This window comes from Lutjanus erythropterus, unplaced genomic scaffold, assembly GCF_056507025.1.
Source record: "Lutjanus erythropterus isolate fLutEry1 unplaced genomic scaffold, fLutEry1.hap2 Scaffold_155, whole genome shotgun sequence".
NCBI classification, from domain to species: domain Eukaryota; kingdom Metazoa; phylum Chordata; class Actinopteri; order Lutjaniformes; family Lutjanidae; genus Lutjanus; species Lutjanus erythropterus.
In genome coordinates, this window is record NW_028146632.1 from 87,501 (window position 1) to 106,550 (window position 19,050).

General features: G+C 42.3%; 1 protein-coding gene and 1 long non-coding RNA gene across 2 annotated transcripts in view; both read right to left on the minus strand.

Moving 5' to 3' along the window:
• The window catches only part of LOC146304304 (uncharacterized), a 439,321-nt gene that overhangs the window by 71,803 nt on the left and 348,468 nt on the right, over positions 1-19,050 (minus strand). The gene's annotated exons all lie outside the window — the stretch shown is intronic.
• Positions 8,192-18,979, minus strand: LOC146304305 (uncharacterized). Its single transcript, XM_084714211.1, has 24 exons — positions 18,862-18,979; positions 18,132-18,285; positions 15,907-17,484; positions 15,635-15,774; positions 15,116-15,320; positions 14,920-15,024; positions 14,510-14,709; positions 14,032-14,173; positions 13,226-13,867; positions 13,098-13,145; positions 12,874-13,001; positions 12,642-12,761; positions 12,497-12,544; positions 12,236-12,319; positions 11,018-11,078; positions 10,891-10,941; positions 10,751-10,795; positions 10,588-10,652; positions 10,365-10,473; positions 9,472-9,730; positions 9,099-9,194; positions 8,768-8,947; positions 8,527-8,615; positions 8,192-8,403 (listed from the first exon to the last, which is right to left on the minus strand). The coding sequence occupies exons 1-16, from the start codon at positions 18,871-18,873 to the stop codon at positions 10,913-10,915; spliced, it is 3,696 nt and encodes a 1,231-aa protein (XP_084570337.1). The 5' UTR covers positions 18,874-18,979; the 3' UTR covers positions 8,192-8,403; positions 8,527-8,615; positions 8,768-8,947; positions 9,099-9,194; positions 9,472-9,730; positions 10,365-10,473; positions 10,588-10,652; positions 10,751-10,795; positions 10,891-10,912.

Below are 19,050 nucleotides of genomic sequence, written 5' to 3' on the forward strand. Positions count from 1 at the left end.
GGCTCCTGAGCTGCTGCTGTTTTTGTTGTTGTTGTTGTTGTTGTTGTTGTTGTTGTGGAGGAGGAGGCTCCTGAGCTGCTGCTGTTTTTGTTGTTGTTGTTGTTGTTGTTGTTGTGGAGGAGGAGGAGGAGGCTCCTGAGCTGCTGTTGTTGTTGTCGTTGTTGTTGTTGTGGAGGAGGAGGAGGCTCCTGAGCTGTTGTTGTTGTTGTTGTTGTTGTTGTTGCTGTTGTTGTGGAGGAGGAGGCTCCTGAGCTGCTGCTGTTTTTGTTGTTGTTGTTGTTGTTGTGGAGGAGGAGGAGGAGGCTCCTGAGCTGCTGTTGTTGTTGTCGTTGTTGTTGTTGTGGAGGAGGAGGAGGCTCCTGAGCTGTTGTTGTTGTTGTTGTTGTTGTTGCTGTTGTTGTGGAGGAGGAGGCTCCTGAGCTGCTGCTGTTTTTGTTGTTGTTGTTGTTGTTGTTGTTGTGGAGGAGGATACTGCTGTTGTTGTTGTTGTGGAGGAGGATGCTGCTGTTGTTGTTGTTGTTGTTGTTGTTGTTGTGGAGGAGGAGGCTCCTGAGCTGTTGTTGTTGTTGTTGTTGTGGAGGAGGAGGAGGAGGAGGCTCCTGAGCTGTTGTTGTTGTTGTTGTTGTTGTTGTGGAGGAGGAGGAGGAGGCTCCTGAGGTGCTGTTGTTGTTGTTCTCGTTGTTGTTGTTGTGGAGGAGGAGGAGGCTCCTGAGCTGCTGCTGCTGTTGTTGTTGTTGTTGTTGTTGTATAGGAGGAGGAGGCTCCTGAGCTGTTGTTGTTGTTGTTGTGTAGGAGGAGGAGGCTCCTGAGCTGTTGTTGTTGTTGTTGTTGTTGTTGTTGTTGTTGTTGTTGTTGTTGTTGCTGTGTTGGAGGAGGAGGCTCCTGAGCTGCTGCTGTTTTTGTTGTTGTTGTTGTTGTTGTTGTGGAGGAGGAGGCTCCTGAGCTGCTGCTGTTTTTGTTGTTGTTGTTGTTGTTGTTGTTGTTGTGGAGGAGGAGGCTGCTGCTGCTGCTGTTTTTGTTGTTGTTGCTGCTGTTGTTGTTGTTGTGAAGGAGGATGCTGTTGTTGTTGTTGTGGAGGAGGATGCTGCTGTTGTTGTTGTGGAGGAGGATGCTGCTGTTGTTCTTGTGGAGGAGGATGCTGCTGTTGTTGTTGTTGTGGAGGAGGATGCTGGTGCTGCTGTTGTTGTTGTTGTTGTGGAGGACGATGCTGCGGCTGTTATTGTTGTTGTTGTGGAGGAGGATGCTGCTGCTGTTGTTGTTGTTGTGGAGGAGGATGCTGCTGCTGTTGTTGTTGTTGTTGTGGAGGAGGATGCTGCTGCTGCTGTTGTTGTTGTTGTTGTTGTTGTTGTGCAGCAGGATGCTGCTGCTGTTGTTGTTCTTGTGGAGGAGGATGCTGCTGCTGCTGTTATTGTTGTTGTGGAGGAGGATGCTGCTGCTGTTGTTGTTGTTGTTGTTGTTGTGGAGGAGGATGCTGCTGCTGTTGTTGTTGTTGTGGAGGATTCTGCTGCAGTTGTTGTTGTTGTTGTTGTGGAGGAGGATGCTGCTGCTGTTATTGTTGTTGTTGCGGAGGAGGATGCTGCTGCTGTTGTTGTTGTTGTTGTGGAGGAGGATGCTGTTGTTTTTGTTGTTGTTGTTGTTCTTGTTGTTGTGGAGGAGGATGCTGCTGTTGTTGTTGTTGTTGTTGTTGTTGTAGAGGAAGATGCTGCTGCTGTTGTTTTTGTTGTTTTTGTTGTTGTGGAGGAGGATGCTGCTGCTGTTGTTGTTGTTGTTGTTGCGGAGGAGGATGCTGCTGCTGCTGCTGCTGCTGTTGTTGTTGTTGTTGTTGTTGTGGAGGATGCTGCTGTTGTTGTTGTTGTTGATGTTGTTGTAGAGGAAGATGCTGCTGCTGTTGTTTTTGTTGTTTTTGTTGTTGTGGAGGAGGATGCTGCTGCTGTTGTTGTTGTTGTTGTTGCGGAGGAGGATGCTGCTGCTGCTGCTGCTGCTGTTGTTGTTGTTGTTGTTGTTGTGGAGGATGCTGCTGCTGCTGCTGTTGTTGTTGTGGAGGAGGATGCTGTTGTTGTTGTTGTTGTTGTTGTGGAGGAGGATGCTGTTGTTGTTGTTGTTGTGGAGGAGGATGCTGCTGCTGCTGCTGCTGTTGTTGTTGTTGTTGTTGTGGAGGATGCTGCTGCTGCTGCTGCTGCTGTTGTTGTTGTTGTTGTGGAGGAGGATGCTGCTGCTGCTGCTGCTGTTGTTGTTGTGGAGGAGGATGCTGTTGTTGTTGTTGTTGTTGTTGTTGTTGTTGAGGAGGAGGAGGAGGCTCCTGAGCTGTTGTTGTTGTTGTTGTTGTGGAGGAGGAGGCTCCTGAGCTGTTGTTGTTGTTGTTGTTGTTGTTGTGGAGGAGGAGGAGGAGGCTCCTGAGCTGCTGTTGTTGTTGTTCTCGTTGTTGTTGTTGTGGAGGAGGAGGAGGCTCCTGAGCTGCTGCTGTTGTTGTTGTTGTTGTTGTTGTTGTTGTTGTTGTTGTATAGGAGGAGGAGGCTCCTGAGCTGTTGTTGTTGTTGTTGTTGTGTAGGAGGAGGAGGCTCCTGAGCTGTTGTTGTTGTTGTTGTTGTGTAGAAGGAGGAGGCTCCTGAGCTGTTGTTGTTGTTGTTGTTGTTCTTGTTGTTGCTGTTGTTGTGGAGGAGGAGGCTCCTGAGCTGCTGCTGTTTTTTTTTGTTGTTGTTGTTGTTGTTGTTGTTGTGGAGGATGCTGCTGTTGTTGTTGTTGTGGAGGAGGATGCTGCTGTTGTTGTTGTTGTTGTTGTTGTGGAGGAGGAGGCTCCTGAGCTGTTGTTGTTGTTGTTGTTGTGGAGGAGGAGGAGGCTCCTGAGCTGTTGTTGTTGTTGTTGTTGTTGTTGTGGAGGAGGAGGAGGAGGCTCCTGAGGTGCTGTTGTTGTTGTTCTCGTTGTTGTTGTTGTGGAGGAGGAGGAGGCTCCTGAGCTGCTGCTGTTGTTGTTGTTGTTGTTGTTGTTGTTGTTGTTGTATAGGAGGAGGAGGCTCCTGAGCTGTTGTTGTTGTTGTTGTGTAGGAGGAGGAGGCTCCTGAGCTGTTGTTGTTGTTGTTGTTGTTGTTGTTGTTGTTGTTGTTGTTGCTGTGTTGGAGGAGGAGGCTCCTGAGCTGCTGCTGTTTTTGTTGTTGTTGTTGTTGTTGTGGAGGAGGAGGCTCCTGAGCTGCTGCTGTTTTTGTTGTTGTTGTTGTTGTTGTTGTTGTTGTTGTGGAGGAGGAGGCTGCTGCTGCTGCTGTTGTTGTTGTTGTTGCTGCTGTTGTTGTTGTTGTGAAGGAGGATGCTGTTGTTGTTGTTGTGGAGGAGGATGCTGCTGTTGTTGTTGTGGAGGAGGATGCTGCTGTTGTTGTTGTTGTGGAGGAGGATGCTGCTGCTGCTGTTGTTGTTGTTGTGGAGGAGGATGCTGCTGCTGTTGTTGTTGTTGTTGTGGAGGATGCTGCTGCTGCTGTTGTTGTTGTTGTTGTGGAGGAGGATGCTGCTGCTGTTATTGTTGTTGTTGTGGAGGAGGATGCTGTTGTTGTTGTTGTTGTGGAGGAGGATGCTGCTGCTGCTGCTGCTGTTGTTGTTGTTGTTGTTGTGGAGGATGCTGCTGCTGCTGCTGCTGCTGCTGCTGTTGTTGTTGTTGTTGTGGAGGAGGATGCTGCTGCTGCTGCTGCTGTTGTTGTTGTGGAGGAGGATGCTGTTGTTGTTGTTGTTGTTGTTGTTGTGGAGGAGGAGGCTCCAGAGCTGTTGTTGTTGTTGTTGTTGTGGAGGAGGAGGAGGAGGAGGCTCCTGAGCTGTTGTTGTTGTTGTTGTTGTTGTTGTGGAGGAGGAGGAGGAGGCTCCTGAGCTGCTGTTGTTGTTGTTCTCATTGTTGTTGTTGTGGAGGAGGAGGAGGCTCCTGAGCTGCTGCTGTTGTTGTTGTTGTTGTTGTTGTTGTTGTTGTTGTTGTATAGGAGGAGGAGGCTCCTGAGCCGTTGTTGTTGTTGTTGTGTAGGAGGAGGAGGCTCCTGAGCTGTTGTTGTTGTTGTTGTTGTTGTTGTTGTTGTTGTTGTTGTTGCTGTGTTGGAGGAGGAGGCTCCTGAGCTGCTGCTGTTTTTGTTGTCGTTGTTGTTGTTGTTGTTGTGGAGGAGGAGGCTACTGAGCTGCTGCTGTTTTTGTTGTTGTTGTTGTTGTTGTTGTTGTTGTGGAGGATGCTGCTGTTGTTGTTGTTGTGGAGGAGGATGCTGCTGTTGTTGTTGTGGAGGAGGATGCTGCTGCTGTTGTTGTTGTTGTGGAGGAGGATGCTGCTGCTGTTGTTGTTGTTGTGGAGGAGGATGCTGCTGCTGCTGTTGTTGTTGTTGTGAAGGAGGATGCTGTTGTTGTTGTTGTTGTTGTTGTTGTTGTGGAGGAGGAGGCTCCTGAGCTGTTGTTGTTGTTGTTGTTGTGGAGGAGGAGGAGGAGGCTCCTGAGCTGTTGTTGTTGTTGTTGTTGTTGTTGTGGAGGAGGAGGAGGAGGCTCCTGAGGTGCTGTTGTTGTTGTTCTCGTTGTTGTTGTTGTGGAGGAGGAGGAGGCTCCTGAGCTGCTGCTGTTGTTGTTGTTGTTGTTGTTGTTGTTGTTGTTGTTGTTGTTGTGGAGGAGGAGGCTGCTGCTGCTGTTGTTGTTGTTGTTGTTGTTGTTGTGGAGGAGGCTGCTGCTGCTGTTGTTGTTGTTGTTGTTGTGGAGGAGGAGGCTGCTGCTGCTGTTGTTGTTGTTGTTGTTGTTGTTGTTGTTGTGGAAGAGGAGGCTGCTGCTGTTTTTGTTGTTGTTGTTGTTGTTGTTGTTGTTGTTGTTGTTGTCGTCGTAGTTGTGGAGGAGGAGGAGGCTCCTGAGCTGCTGCTGCTGCTGGTGATGATGATGATGTTGTTGATGTGGAGGAGGAGGAGGAGGAGCTGCTGCTGCTGCTGGTGATGATTGTAGTGGAAATTCTGAAGAATGGTTCACTCAGACACTGAAGAAGAGTTCGGGCGTCTCAGATGACTTACACAGGAGTATTTAATGAAGCTCGATCGAGGAGAATTCAGATTAGCAATACACTGAGAATATTGTGACTGCCAACCAATTTCTGAAGGTTACTTCTCGAGTGAAGGTATTTAACTGTCCCCTGACATTCGCTGGAATTTGACACGCCACCATGTATGGGCCTGATGTGTCTATCTATGTGTACACAAATTCTATTGGGCATATGTGCAAAACAAGAAGCTATGCACCTCTTTGCTCTAAATCACTGTATCTGTCGGCCTTGCTCATGTATTGTGCCCTGCTAGAGAATGTGGAGACAGTCTTTCTGCCCGATAAGCCATAACCTTGGGACCTCAGGAGAAAGTATCTGGGGGATGCACTACTCTCCTACTTGTGCAGCTGTGGACTGTAGTTGTGCAGAGTGACCAACTACTAGTGTGCCTGTTCAGGTTAGATGACCTATGACTGGACCCTTCACGACTGCATTGTCACCCATATAAAGAGAGACTCAGGGAACAATCTAAGAGCTAGTGAAGCAAGTGAGGCAAATTCCACAACAGAATCCTCCCTTTTATCAATAGATAAACCCGAATTTGCCTTACTTGTCAATGAGCCTAGTACCCGAGGGAACGCCTTCAGAAATGATATGAACACACATGTAACACAATAAGCATCCTTCAAAACAAAATCTCAATCAAGAAACAACAGTCACTTATACATGAATACATGTCACATAATAAACCTTGTTCTTCAATCATATCACACTGTTGTAAGTGCACTGATGAGTCTTCGACCCCCGTGTACTTTACGGACATTGGGGGCCACCACCATGGAGAGGTTACTAGCACGTCACGATGATGGTGGTATGGAATCCTTCCTTGTAGATGTTATTCCTGGAATGCAATTATATTCCCAGCAAGTGCTCATGCCTGTGTTTTAAAGTTCCTGAGACTAACATGTTCATTCATAAGACATTTCGATTTCAAATACCTATACACACCACACATATAATATGTGAAGAGACAAAGGTTTACCATTGCTATGGAAAAACATAATACAAATTTTTATTTATAGCCTTTTGTTTAATTTGATTGTTATTAATATCTTTCTTTCTTTCTTTATTTTGTTTATATTGCGAACTAGATACAATTCAGTTAAACTAGTCCTGTAAAGATTCACACAGCATGCAAACTCATTTGGATTCTGCAAAACACGTTTTGATCACACATATAGCATTATAATCACATTAGTATCAAGAATAAGATAGATTCGATCAAGACCTACAACACTCATCCCAACCCCCCTTGTGTTACCTGTAGCTCATTAGTGTTTCACCTTTACCTGTTATCTTCACTGCACCCACTGTCATCCGAAAATGAATAAGGAAATTCCCACTGTTCAACATCAGGATAAAACATCACAGTGACATCATCATTATCATACTTAACCACAGTTTGGGGGGCCTGTGTAATGGTTCTGGTAGATTTACGAATGATTAACTTAATGATGGAGACCAGGCATGTACCAATGAGGATGAGGAGAAGAAGAAACACTACTACGGTGGTGAGAAGCTTAAGAATACCTGATCCCCAGGACCCGAATGTGCTTGAGAAATCCCCTAGCTCAAAACCCGTGAGTGGCATGTAACTCTTTAAGGCCCTGTGTGGTGTCATGGGCCATATCCATTATCTCAGCTGTTGCATCTGAAATATAAGAACAACACTCAGTACCGATGACTTTACAGGTTCCACCCTGAGCAGCTAGTAACAAGTCTAGTGCCATACGATTTTGCAATACCACTGTCTTTACTTCCTGCAGCTCCTTGTGTTCTGCTAACATAGCTTTATTAGAGACATTAAGGTGGTTTTCTAGCACTTTGGACAGGGATATAAGCTCTTGTTGAGTGACATAGACACCATAGAAGGGGAGAATGATACCTGCTACCCGTTGGAGGGTAGACAACTCCCTCCTGTGTTTATGTAAAGGGGGATACAATGCGGCTATTTCAGACGAATCTACTTCTCTAATCAAAGGGACTAGATAGGCCAGATAACATGTTCCAGAAGCGTCATCGTAGGGCACACAGCTATAAGCATTATTCCCACAGACCAAGTACACTCTCTCAGGCAACGGAGACTTCATTAGACCGATCTGCACGGATTTCAGACAGCTGCTGTGTCCTAAACTTTCATGCTGATTTGTTCCTACGCCTTGCATGCAAAGGGACACATTCTGTAAATCATGGGTTAACACCGGGGGAATATATGTGGAGCAATCACGAAGAGGAGTAGGCTGAGGATGGAGGGGCTCAGAACAGTTATGCACTTTTACTTTAAAGGTCTCATATTATGCCCCTTTCTGATAAGTTTTTATAGGTCTCAGAGGTCCTCAAAACATGCTTTCGAAGTTTGTTTCATAAAACACCACTCGGATCATGCAGATCAGCGTGCAGATCAGCCTTTATACCCCTCTATTTCAGCCTCTCTCAAAACGAGCTGTTTCTGTGCCTGTAGCTTTAAATGCAAATGAGCTGTGACTAGTCGCGCCCCTCTCTGGTGGTGGGCGTGGCTTGAATCAGCCGGTCCTGCCTGCTATGTGAGAAGGGTCTGACTGCAGCCCAGAGCCAAGCCACAGCCGCTACAAACCACGCCTCCTACAAACCACGCCCCTACAAACTACGCCCACATGATGCTACGGTGGCTGTGGAGTTCCACAGCATGTCGAAAGTAAACAGAAGGGAAATAAAGCAATAATGCAGTAACGGGAGCAATTTTAACAACTTTAACGGTTGATTTACAACATTAAATGCCTTCCAATGCAAACAATGCGCTTGAAACAATAAATTGATTAAAAAAAAACAACAACAACCAAAAAAACAAAACAAAACAGAAAGTAATGTAATTAAATAGGACTGCAAATGAAAATTAGCTTTCTGCTAAATCTGGTGCATGCATCTTTTCTTTTTTTGACTAATGTACCAAGGTTATTTTGAACTAAAATTAATATTTACAATAATAATAATAATAATAATAATGATAATAATAATTAGCAGCAGTTATTTCAGTTAAAATTGTTGTTTACACCAGCTGTTTTTCTAAGAGCCACAGTGTCACAGCTTGGCCTACTACATCACATGCCATAAATATCACTCAAAGGTGATGATTTCTTATGGGTAAGTTTAAAAGTTTTATTTTAGAAAAAAAAATCAGACAAATGAAACAGCCAGCAACAGATTTTATTGTTTTATTACCAATAAAGTACCACACAGGGTTACACAGGTGCATTTAATGTCCGGCCAGCTACAGCCTCTTCAAAAAGTCCTCAGACTCCAGAGCTCTTTGTAGTTTTTCAGCGTAGTTTTTTATTTTTTTTTGTGCCTCCTTGCTCATGTTTTTTGCCAAGTAATAAGCCAACAGCTGTTTCTCACTGATGAGACAAAATGGAATAAAATAGCAATTAGTAACAGGAAATTCACACTGAGAGGTTGTCATAAACAATGTACAAACAATACATATAGGTATTAGCACACTCCTTATGTTTGTAGCATACTTCAAGTCATACTGCAGTCCACATTTATAGATTTCTGTGGCTCTGTGGAGGGAAACTGCATGGACAGCTGCAAGGGCGTGGACTGTTGCCTGTGTCAGGAGGTGAACAAAAGGACATCTTTCATTTAGACATTAAAGTAGTCTGTCATGTAGCAGTTAACAAGATATTAACCATAAGTTAAAACTGACAATAGTAATAATACAAAATATGTTAACATGATAAATTAAAAAAAAAAAATTACCTCTGGCTGAAGCACATCCATAACAAATGCCACTTGATCGTGACATGTGGTTGCCTGTGCTTCAACCAGGCTTGTCAAGAAGCCCAGCACTCTGTCCAGCTGCTCATCCTCCTCAAAGAAAATTCTGACTCTGTCCTTTGATGATGCCCAGGAGGATGCAACTTTTCCTGCAATGACTGCCTGTAAATATAAATATATATTTTTGGGAGGTTGCTCAAAATAAATATACAAACACTACGCTAACAGAAAATGGTTCACTTAAATCATTCATTTATCATGTTTTGACCAAAATTATCTAGAGTATGTGAGTAAAATTTATTTTCAAACTCACTTCAAGATGTTGTAGCAGGCCTTTATCCTGAGTGATGAACGTTAAAAGAAGCTCACTGGTGACTCTTCGCTCTTGTTCAGCTTGCTGAGCCCTTTCCTAAAATTTGATTAAACAGAAAGTGCTTTACATATTAAAAACATACATCCCCACCCTCCACACCCTCATACGTACAGTATATACACACATAGCACACTACACACATGCATCCACCCCACCCCAAAAATAAAATATGGCTGAGCACTGAGGGACCAGGTGAGGAAACACCATTCTATGGGAGCCGTCCACACCGAGAGGTGTCACTGCCCACAACTACAAAGGGTGCCGCCACCGCAAACATAATTATTCTGTTTCTTGATCCTTTGCATGTCCTTACCATTAGCCTGTCGAAAGACATGTCTTCACTCAGGATCCCAACATCTCTGGTTGTGGTGACCACATCCTGTTGGTCACTGCTATCATTTATTGTCCTTAATCAAGACACACAAAGACATGACTTAGTGCACAGCTGTAAACACTGGATATGTTATTCTCATGCAATAATCTTCACTCACCTTAACCTGCTCTCTAGGTGGAAAGCTGTAAGGCCTCTTACTGTACATGTGATCAAAGGCAGGGTCAATGTGCTGTGGATTCTGCAGAAAGCAAACCATAATTGTGTCAGTTTGTTTTATGGGGATCCAGAGAGGACTGACGTTTGCACTTAAAACTATTGCGCCCCCATTGCAAATTTGGTTTATTGACAAAATGTACAGACTTTCTTCTTTTTACAATGAACAAATCAACCAAAAAACACTGGTAAAGCTCAAGACAACAAATTATAAATGTGGTTTTTAGGACAACTGCTGTCTCAAAATAACTCAGTCCTCACAATGGAATCCCCCCATAAGAGTACACCTTAGCATAACTGGTGTTGTACACCTGATACAATTTATCAATAGCTTCATTAGTTATATCAGGTGTGCTTCAGATATCACTTCAAATAACTGTACTGGCTGCAGATTTTTCAACAGTGAAGTTTAAGTGCATGTCAGAAATATGCCTGAGTGACATACAAATACATGTATTGCAAAAATGACAGTTTGTTAATTTTGCTAATACACCAATTCTGCAATGGGGGTGCAATAATTTTGAATGCAACTGTATAACACAGTACCATCAAGAACATATTGCATCGTGTGCTATAAATGTTCATTTAATAGCTGTTTGAGTGGTGACTTATTTTCAAACAGGCAGGAGTGATGGATACTGTGTAAGGTCTTCACTGACCATGGTGCTGCTTGGTTTTCTTTTGCGTGTGATCCTGAATACCGGTGGTACATTGTCACGAAGGGTTGCCTTTCCTTCTTCTGTAAAATGGGCAAACTTCCTTCCGTACCTGTAATTAACATACATTTTCATGACCCAGAATAAAGAGACAAGTGTTAGCATAAAGTGTTCTTAATAATTTCATTAAAAATCGAATTGTCTTTCAGGAAGCCCTGCAGCATACCCTTCCAGCCCAAGGTTTTCTAATAGAACAATGCACCACCATCTTCTCAGGAGACACATGTCATCCTAATAAAGACCACAGTTACAGTTACTACCACAGTTGATTTTGTTATAGTTTAAAAAATGTAGTAATATCATTTTTTTCAACTTTATAGGATACTTACAACACTGAAGTCAAAGCAAGCATCCATGGCAAAGTACCAGGCATACTGTAGTGATGATAAATTATATAAATCAATACATGTAAGACACAAGGAATATCTGACAGCTAACTACTACTTTATATGGCATTACGCTCACTCACCATTATCATGAAGACACCACAGTCATTGCCATGTGTCTGCTTCGGAACATCCTGTGTAACAGACAGTTACAGTTAACGAATAGTAGATAATTACAAATCTATTTGATAGTGATATTGCAGGCAATACCTCCAAATCCAGAGCAGCCTTCTCTGTCCAGGCTCCCGCAACAATCTGCTGTGCAACACCTCTGAGTAACAAAAAACACAGCAATGTAAAACATAAAAAGTATACTGTGATGTTATACACATATACACTCATATAGTGAGAGTTAAAGTCTTTTATTTTGAAGTTGGGGTTTTATTGTGTAACTTCTGGTGGGCGGGACTTCCTGTCAGGCAGCCATTTTTGTTGTTGAAAGCGCATGTTCGCGCACGCTGTGGAAATCGCCATCCATCCTTCTTCTGTTAATTCTTGTGGCATTTCCAGTAAGTATACAATAATTTGAGAACCTGGGGAACAAATATATGTTAATATTAGACGCAAATTACCTCATTTTATTGCATATTTGTTTGATTTATTTTTATACTGCCCTGTGGCTCACTTAATTCATCTGTTTGAGAGACAGTGATATTTTGACAGTTTGTGTTGTTATACTTACCTGTAATATTACCTGCCTGTAATATTTAACTGTGTTATTTCTTTGTTTATTTCAGTTTTACCTTTTCTTCATTAAATTCTTGCCAAGTACAACATATGGCCTGTTCATTGGAGGAACTTTTTGGAGAGATGAGTTATGCTAGCTGTTTCATGTCGATGAGAACAGTATATATACACTGCTATGATTCTGTTGGGGAGAAAAAACGCAAACTGATAAAATATGAACAGTATCAAAATCTGTAATCCACAGAACAGGGAACATGTCCAAGAACTGGACCATGCAAATAGGTACATTTCAAGTTCAACAAGGAGGATTTCTTTCTGCCCCCCCTTTACTTTTGATTTCACTGACAAATTGTCTATTTGAGTCCATTTCAGCTCTCTAGAAACAAATCTTCTCTGACTCTATAACAATCTTTCAGTGCTCACAATGAACTTATGTTTGGAACGTTTTCAAAACATTGGCAGGTCAGGGTAACGTGACCGCCAGAACACACAACACTGACAACCTCAACAGCTTCCTGTAGGCCTGACTAGAGAAACCATCAGCTTTTCTGAAGTACAGGGAATCCAGAAAAAAGATTTCTTTCTGGAGTGGCCTCATTGCCTATAGAAAATATACAGTTTGCACAATAAGCAAAAAGCCACAGCAAACTCAAAAATGACTTGTCTTCACATGGTCTGTTGATATTGTATGCCGCTCAGCAAAGACTTTTCACAAAATTACAACTTATATTGTTTAATTACTGGGAAATGGAGCAGGGGATCAACGTTTGTGGGAGGGAGCCATGTTGGGCTGATGTGCAGGTCAGCGACAAAAACATCCCTTCCCTGTAGATAGAAAGCAAACCAAGATTTAAGTGCTAGAAAATGGTAAAGCATATGGCTCAGTGTCACTCATCAATACATCTATGTAATGCACGCAAGCCTAGAAATTCCCTTTTCATCTACTCACTTAATCTTGGTCAGTATTAAATGTCTTACATATATTTATTTTTTTAAACCAACCTGCATATTTGCCATCTCCCGGACCAGCCTGAGGCACCCATTCACTACCTGTTGATGTAGTTTACAAACAGCATCATACAATGAATTCTTAATGATTTTTGATGAAAAGATGCTTTCATCAGTAAAATGTACAGTTGTTAAGTACCACTGATTCCATTTCTCTCTGAAGTCCAAGGGTCAAGATGTCACTTCTGCAAAGGCAAGTTGGTCCATCTTTGATGATGAGCTCATTTCCAGGTCTCGTAACATCCAGGACATAATTGAGCTAGGGTAACAGGTATAAATAAACAGGAAAAAGAAACAAAGCATTGACATCAACAATTTGTCAAAAAAGTTGTTAAGAACAATGATGGCAGTATGCAGAAATATCTGTTTACCAGCTGCTCCTGAAGCGGATGATGACCCTTTACGGTCCATGAGGCTCGGCAGGGCTTCAGTGATGAAATGATTGTCAGGGCCTCACATTCCTCTGAACACTGGTCAATGTTTGCTGGGTCCAATTGCACTGTAGTAAAAGATATAACATCATCACGCCTTGTTCATGAGACATGTTTGTCTTCCAATTATATAGATGGCATTCCCAAAAGGGATGGCAAATTACCTTTGGGATGTGCTGGAAGTGAGGTTCCGCTCTGCAAAAGCGCAGTTGCTAGAAAATAACAATTTAAACATAAATAAAGCAGTGCATACATCATTACCATTATTACCTTTTTTCTGATAATTACACACCCATTATGGCCTTTCCAGGTGAATCCAGTGTGATGTCTGCTGATGAGATCTTATGAATGTCAGCCAAGGTCTTCTCATTCAACATGGTGTTGTGATGATGAATGATAGAGCGCATGAGAAAAATATGGCTCCCTGGAGACATCATATTTAGGAAGTAGTTATTCTTTCTCATTTTGGAGAACAACTGCTCTGCTACCTGAGAATTCACCCAGCCATGCAGTTCGGGTACCAGAGCAATTTTCCTCAAGCAGTCTTTTGCGTCTTTGGTGTTGGCCTCGTGGAAAGTGTCGTACAGAGCATAGTGTTCAGCTGAACCTGTAGAGGGGTGTGCGCTGCTGTCTGCATGCTCCTTTTTAACTTTCAGCCATGGCAAGTTTACTTTCAGATCACCTTTCTGTGCAGCTTGAAGGTTTTCTGGCGTGTCATCAGTGAGTCTGCCTTCATTTGGCCTAAAGGGGATTTTCACTGGTTCACGCAGGTTGGTGTGCGTGGCCAAACCTCTTGCAAAATCATATATGACTACATTAGGGAAGTGCTTAAATGACAGCAACATGTCACAGTAGTCCCGTGGACTTTCAGCCCTCACATTGAACTTGATAGAATTAATGATCCCACAGGGGCACATTATCACTGCCCAGCCACCTTGACAAGAAACAAAGAAAGAAAAAAAAACATGAGATGGAAAAAATATTTAGAAGTGTTTGGTTTAAATCATGCTTCACTTTGATAGTGTTAAAGATGTGTTTTATTAAATATACATGTAATTGTCAGCAAAAATCTCAGATTTGTATTTTTGATAAACTTACCAGATGCACCCCATACTTTTTGAAAGACCTTGTCAAAAGCACTGCGGGTTTTCATCTGGTCTTTCAACCTGATGACAAGATCCATTTTGGAACCCGTTGACTCAAGGCCACACTCTTTGACCAGGTTTCGCACCGCGTCAATCTGTGAAAACATAGGCAAATATTTTAACAGCCACATAAGCTTTAATGCAAAAATGCTAGCATAAATTACATTCAAAGTATTGCTTATACTCACACGTTTTTTGTTATGCACAAATATGCACCTAATAAATGTGAACATTTAAGAATAAAATCTAGAAACTAATCTGGTAACGCTTTGGATTACAGCCTGCATACCCCGTAGTTATAAAATACATACCTGGTCGTTACAGCATTAATTATTCCTAATAACTCTCAAAGTTCCATATTATTGCTCAGTAGGTCAGTAATTACTCTGTACGTTGCAGGCTGTAATCCAAAGCATCACCGCTAATGTCACCTTCAAGTTCATTATTTCGTTGATCAATCTGTCCTGGCATATATCCATCTCGGCCTGGTCTGCAGGGTTTGCCCGCTTGCTGCCTCGACCCTTCTGGTATTCTGTGTTTGATAACAAGTTGCTTGCCCTGGTGTGTGGTCCAATCCAAGGTGCCCATTTGTGATAGGACGGTGATATCACACATGGATTAGCAGCATTACCTAGAGAAGGAACAACCAGACAAAAAACACATGGACTCCTCGTAAGAAATATCAATGTATGCAGTTGGATACATCTGGCACAGAGGACCCTTTAAATGATGACTTTTCAACATATGAGACTGTTGGATCACTTGTGGAATCCTTTCTCCCACTGAAACCTGACCTCAACCATTCCCTTTCAGTAATTCAAAGTTGAAAATCTTCACCTACTCTTCACAAAGCCCCGACAAAGAATTTCTTGGCTAACAGAGAGCCAGAAGTCATCAACATCCACCTGGCCATCAAATTCAGGTGGTGGTTCTTGGAGATCACACACTGACAATCAAAAGACAAACAATCAGTGGCAATTGTAAGACACTGTAGCATTTCTGATAAAAAAAAAACATGAAAAGAAAAAAGTACCCACTTTGCATACTGAATACTCCCTTTTTGTGCAGATCCATAATCACAACAGGGGGGTGATCTCCACAGTTTACACACAAGAATTCATATTTGTGGGATGACAGGGCTTCAAAATGAAGGTAGCCATGAAGAATCAAATCAGGATCTGGATACTTTTGATTGTTTGTTTTCTGCAAAGCCTCCACCACTCTTGCCACAGCTGTATGGCTCTAGAAATGGATGTGAATATAAAGTTGTCACATTGATAAAGTGGGTTCAGAAAATATTCAGACCCATTCAGTTTTTTCACATTGTGTTATGTTGCAGCCTTCTGCTAAAATTGTTTAAATTCAATTTCAGCTTCATCAATCTACACTCCATACTCCTAAATGCAAATTAATTAAAAAAGGAGAAACAGAGTAATCAGACCCTTTGCTATGACAATTTTTCTTTATCATCTTGAGATTATTATACACCATGTTTGTATCTACTGGAAAGGAACAAAGGTTAACACAAAAAATATATTTTTATACATTTTATTTACCTGTATAGAGTTCCTCAGAAAGAGACAGAAATGATGCGTCAAAATGACACGATCATTGAAGTCATGTAGGCCCTCTGCCCACTCCTGGTAGCGGTAAAATGTGCCGCATGCAGCACATTCTTTGCAATATGTTGTTACACCTTAAAAAAGAAAAGAAAAGGGATGTTCAAAGTCTTGTCAATGTTTCAAGAATTACAGAATGACTGACTATATTTATCATGCATGAAAATTAAAAACAGCAATTACAATTGCTATCATGGACTACAACCTACCCTCCACAACTTCATTGATTGTAACAATCTTGGCTTTGTTCGATATGACAATCGGTTCTGAAAGAGGAACTTCGCCTGGACACTTGTGGCAATAGTTCTCGCGTGGGACCAAGTTCCTAGGGATATCCGATGACGACTTTACCAATGTCAAGTCTCTTGAGAGATTTGCTAGCAGGGCCTTGTGTGAAATAAGGTACTCCACCATTTCCACCAGTGCTTCCCCCTCTGGGGGATACAGGGAAATGTTCTCTGTTTGTGTGTCAACTGCAGGATGTGTCTCAACTGAAAATGTCTCAGGGGGGTCTTCATGACAGCTTTCCGGATTTGTGAAAATCTCAGGTTTTAGCTGGTGCAGGTGCCACTTAGCTATGGCTTTGTGTGGGCAGGATTTTCGAGCCTTTGTGCAAGGGCAATGCCAAGTATTTTTGATACCATTGTAGTGGACCATGAGCCTTCCAAATCTACAGTATGAGGAGATGTGTGGCTCAAAAACAGAAAAAAAGTACTGTCTTTGTTCTTTCCTGAGATTTACTTCAATGCTCAGTGGTGCACCATCTGCATCAGCAGCCAGCTTCCTTCTTAAACCATCTCTCTCTGTGTCCTTGCTGAACCATTTGTTGATTACCATATCTGTTAAAATCTCTTCATCAAGGGCAACAGGTAAATTAGTGGCTACAGGACCATACACCACTGACTGAATATGTTGGCAGTCAAAACCTACTTGCCCACTTCTGCGTGCATATTCATATAGCCTGTTGCATGTGTCCAACTGACAGGTAATCTGTGGCTGCTCACCCCAGGTACACTTTTGGACATGAATGTACTGGGCTGGACCATTGAATATCATTAAAACTGCAAAAATGCCCCTTTTTCTATCAATACACACAGACTGTAGATAGCGATTGGCTGTGATGTCTCGTGTTTTTGATGCGTGTCTTCTCTGAATATGAGCTTTGAGGTTTTTCTTTAATAATATCAAGTTGCAAAAACAACATGTGGTTTTTCTGCGTTTTGATATCAAAATTTTGCGGGCTGTCATCTTCTTTGGGCAAGTTTTCGAAGCCTTTGTCGCTGCTGTATCCAGCAGTGGACTTGCCGTCGCCGCCAGTGTCAGTGGTGAACCCGCCGATGTCGGTGATGGACCCACTGGCGCTGCTGGCATCAGTGGTGAACCCGCCGGTGTCGGTGATGGACCCACTGGCGCTGCTGGCATCAATGGTGAACCCGCCGGTGTCTGTGATGGACCCACTGGCGCTGCTGGCATCAGTGGTGAACCCGCCGGTGTCTGTGATGGACCCACTGGCGATGCTGGCATCAGTGGTGAACCCGCTGGTGTCAGTGATGGACCCTCCAACGTCAGTGGTGAACCCGCCGGTGCTACTGGTGTCAGTGGTGGACCCATCGTTGCCACGGCCGTTAGTGGTGGAGCTGCAGTCACTGCCACTGGTGTACCTGCTGTTAGGCAAGTTTTGAAGTGATTGAAGAACAGCTCCTTTCTTACAATAACCTTCGGACAGTAGCTGCAATGGTAATGGCTGCTGGCCACACAATGAAGGTGACATTTGTAAACATTATATCCTGAAAGGCAGAAAAAAATATGGAAGATATTACAGGTGCATTTTAAGAAAATATTTTGTAAATATGTAATATATAAAAAATAATTTCTATAAGATTTATAGAAAAGTAGGTCTACACATTGTCCAAGAACTTAACTGTTCTTTTATTGTTACTGTTGATCTTTTGGCTTGCTATATACAGTCTGGAGGCTGCACTGCCCCACAGGTGAGTTCTGCCTTTTTTGTCCATCATCAGATGCCTGGGCAGTGATGAGAGTACTTGATGAGCTTGGGGACATATGATACCAATTAAAAGTATTATCATGCTGCATAGTAATCTCTACTTATCATACAGTGTCACAATTAGGGATGGGATGGGAAATTGAGAAACACTTCCAATTGAAATCAACAACAAATTGAATTTGGAACCAATATCATCTGATGCTGATCAACAAAGGCAGAACTCAAGTGCAGGGCAGTGCAGCCTTCAGACTGTATATAGCAAGCCAAAAGATTAACAGTGACAATAATAGAACAGTTATGTTTCCCCACATAGAATAGCCTACTGACCATAAATCGATAACATAATTGACAAAGAATCAGATCAATAAGGGGAATCGATAATGGCATTGGTATTAACATTTTATCAATATGTGCGGTTGAACTTACCTCCATATTTAACAACGGACTTCTGGTGGCCTTGTAAATGGGGAATTAGGGCATGGTATGGCCCTACCTTGTGGCACATTGGGCACTGAAAAGTGTCCACTCCCAATTTAATGAGCTCCGGGCATGTGCCCTCCCGAAATGTTGTGATGTTGGTCTATAGGAGAATAAAATACTATTAAAAAAACTCATAGGCCTACTTCCTTACTTTATAAATTTTATTTTGAAAAGAAATAAAAAGGAACTGTAAACCACACTTCAATCAAATTTCATCAACATACATATCACCAAAACTATTCTTTGAATATATTTTTGCTAAAGAAAAAAAAAGTTTGATATGTTGAGTTAAATGAAAATAAAAATATTCTGAGTCTACGTGCCGTGTTCCCCCACTGTTCTGTTATCATCCCTTGCTCACTCATTACTCTGATTTTCATATAGCCTAACACATGTATAATACGACACAAAATGGGTTTACTCGCGGACATTTTCAGTGTATTGAGTTTGAAGAAATAGATTTTTATTTGAAAAAAAGTAATTAATGCTCTTTCTGCCAAGCAAAAGATGTCTAAAATGTTAACGTTAAATTAAACGTCAATATCTTCCCAAAATGTAAACGACCTACGTGCTACTGGCAACTGCAGTCGGTTGGCGAATGTACGGTTAAAATGACATTAAGTGTTAATTTAATGACATTAAGTGTTAATTTAGAAATAATATGAATGTGTCTCACCTGAACCGGCATTGATATCGCGTCTTGCCTACATTTACTGATGAATTGTGCCTTCTTCGTCTTCCTAATCGCCCGTACTGCCGCCTTCTTCTTCTTCTTCTTCTTTCTTCTTCTTCTTCTTCTTTCTTCTTCTTCTTCTTCTTCTTCGTCGTCGTCTTCGTCTTCTTCGTCGTCTTCGTCTTCTTCCTG

What these genes read in the sequence shown, in the direction of transcription:
- LOC146304305 (XM_084714211.1), bottom strand. An exon ending in TTCTGAGGAACTCTATACAG is followed by an intron (nt 15,321 to 15,634) that starts GTAAATAAAATG and finishes ATCCATTTCTAG; the next exon opens with AGCCATACAGCTGTGGCAAG. An exon ending in AGGCTGCTCTGGATTTGGAG is followed by an intron (nt 10,942 to 11,017) that starts GTATTGCCTGCA and finishes TCTGTTACACAG; the next exon opens with GATGTTCCGAAGCAGACACA.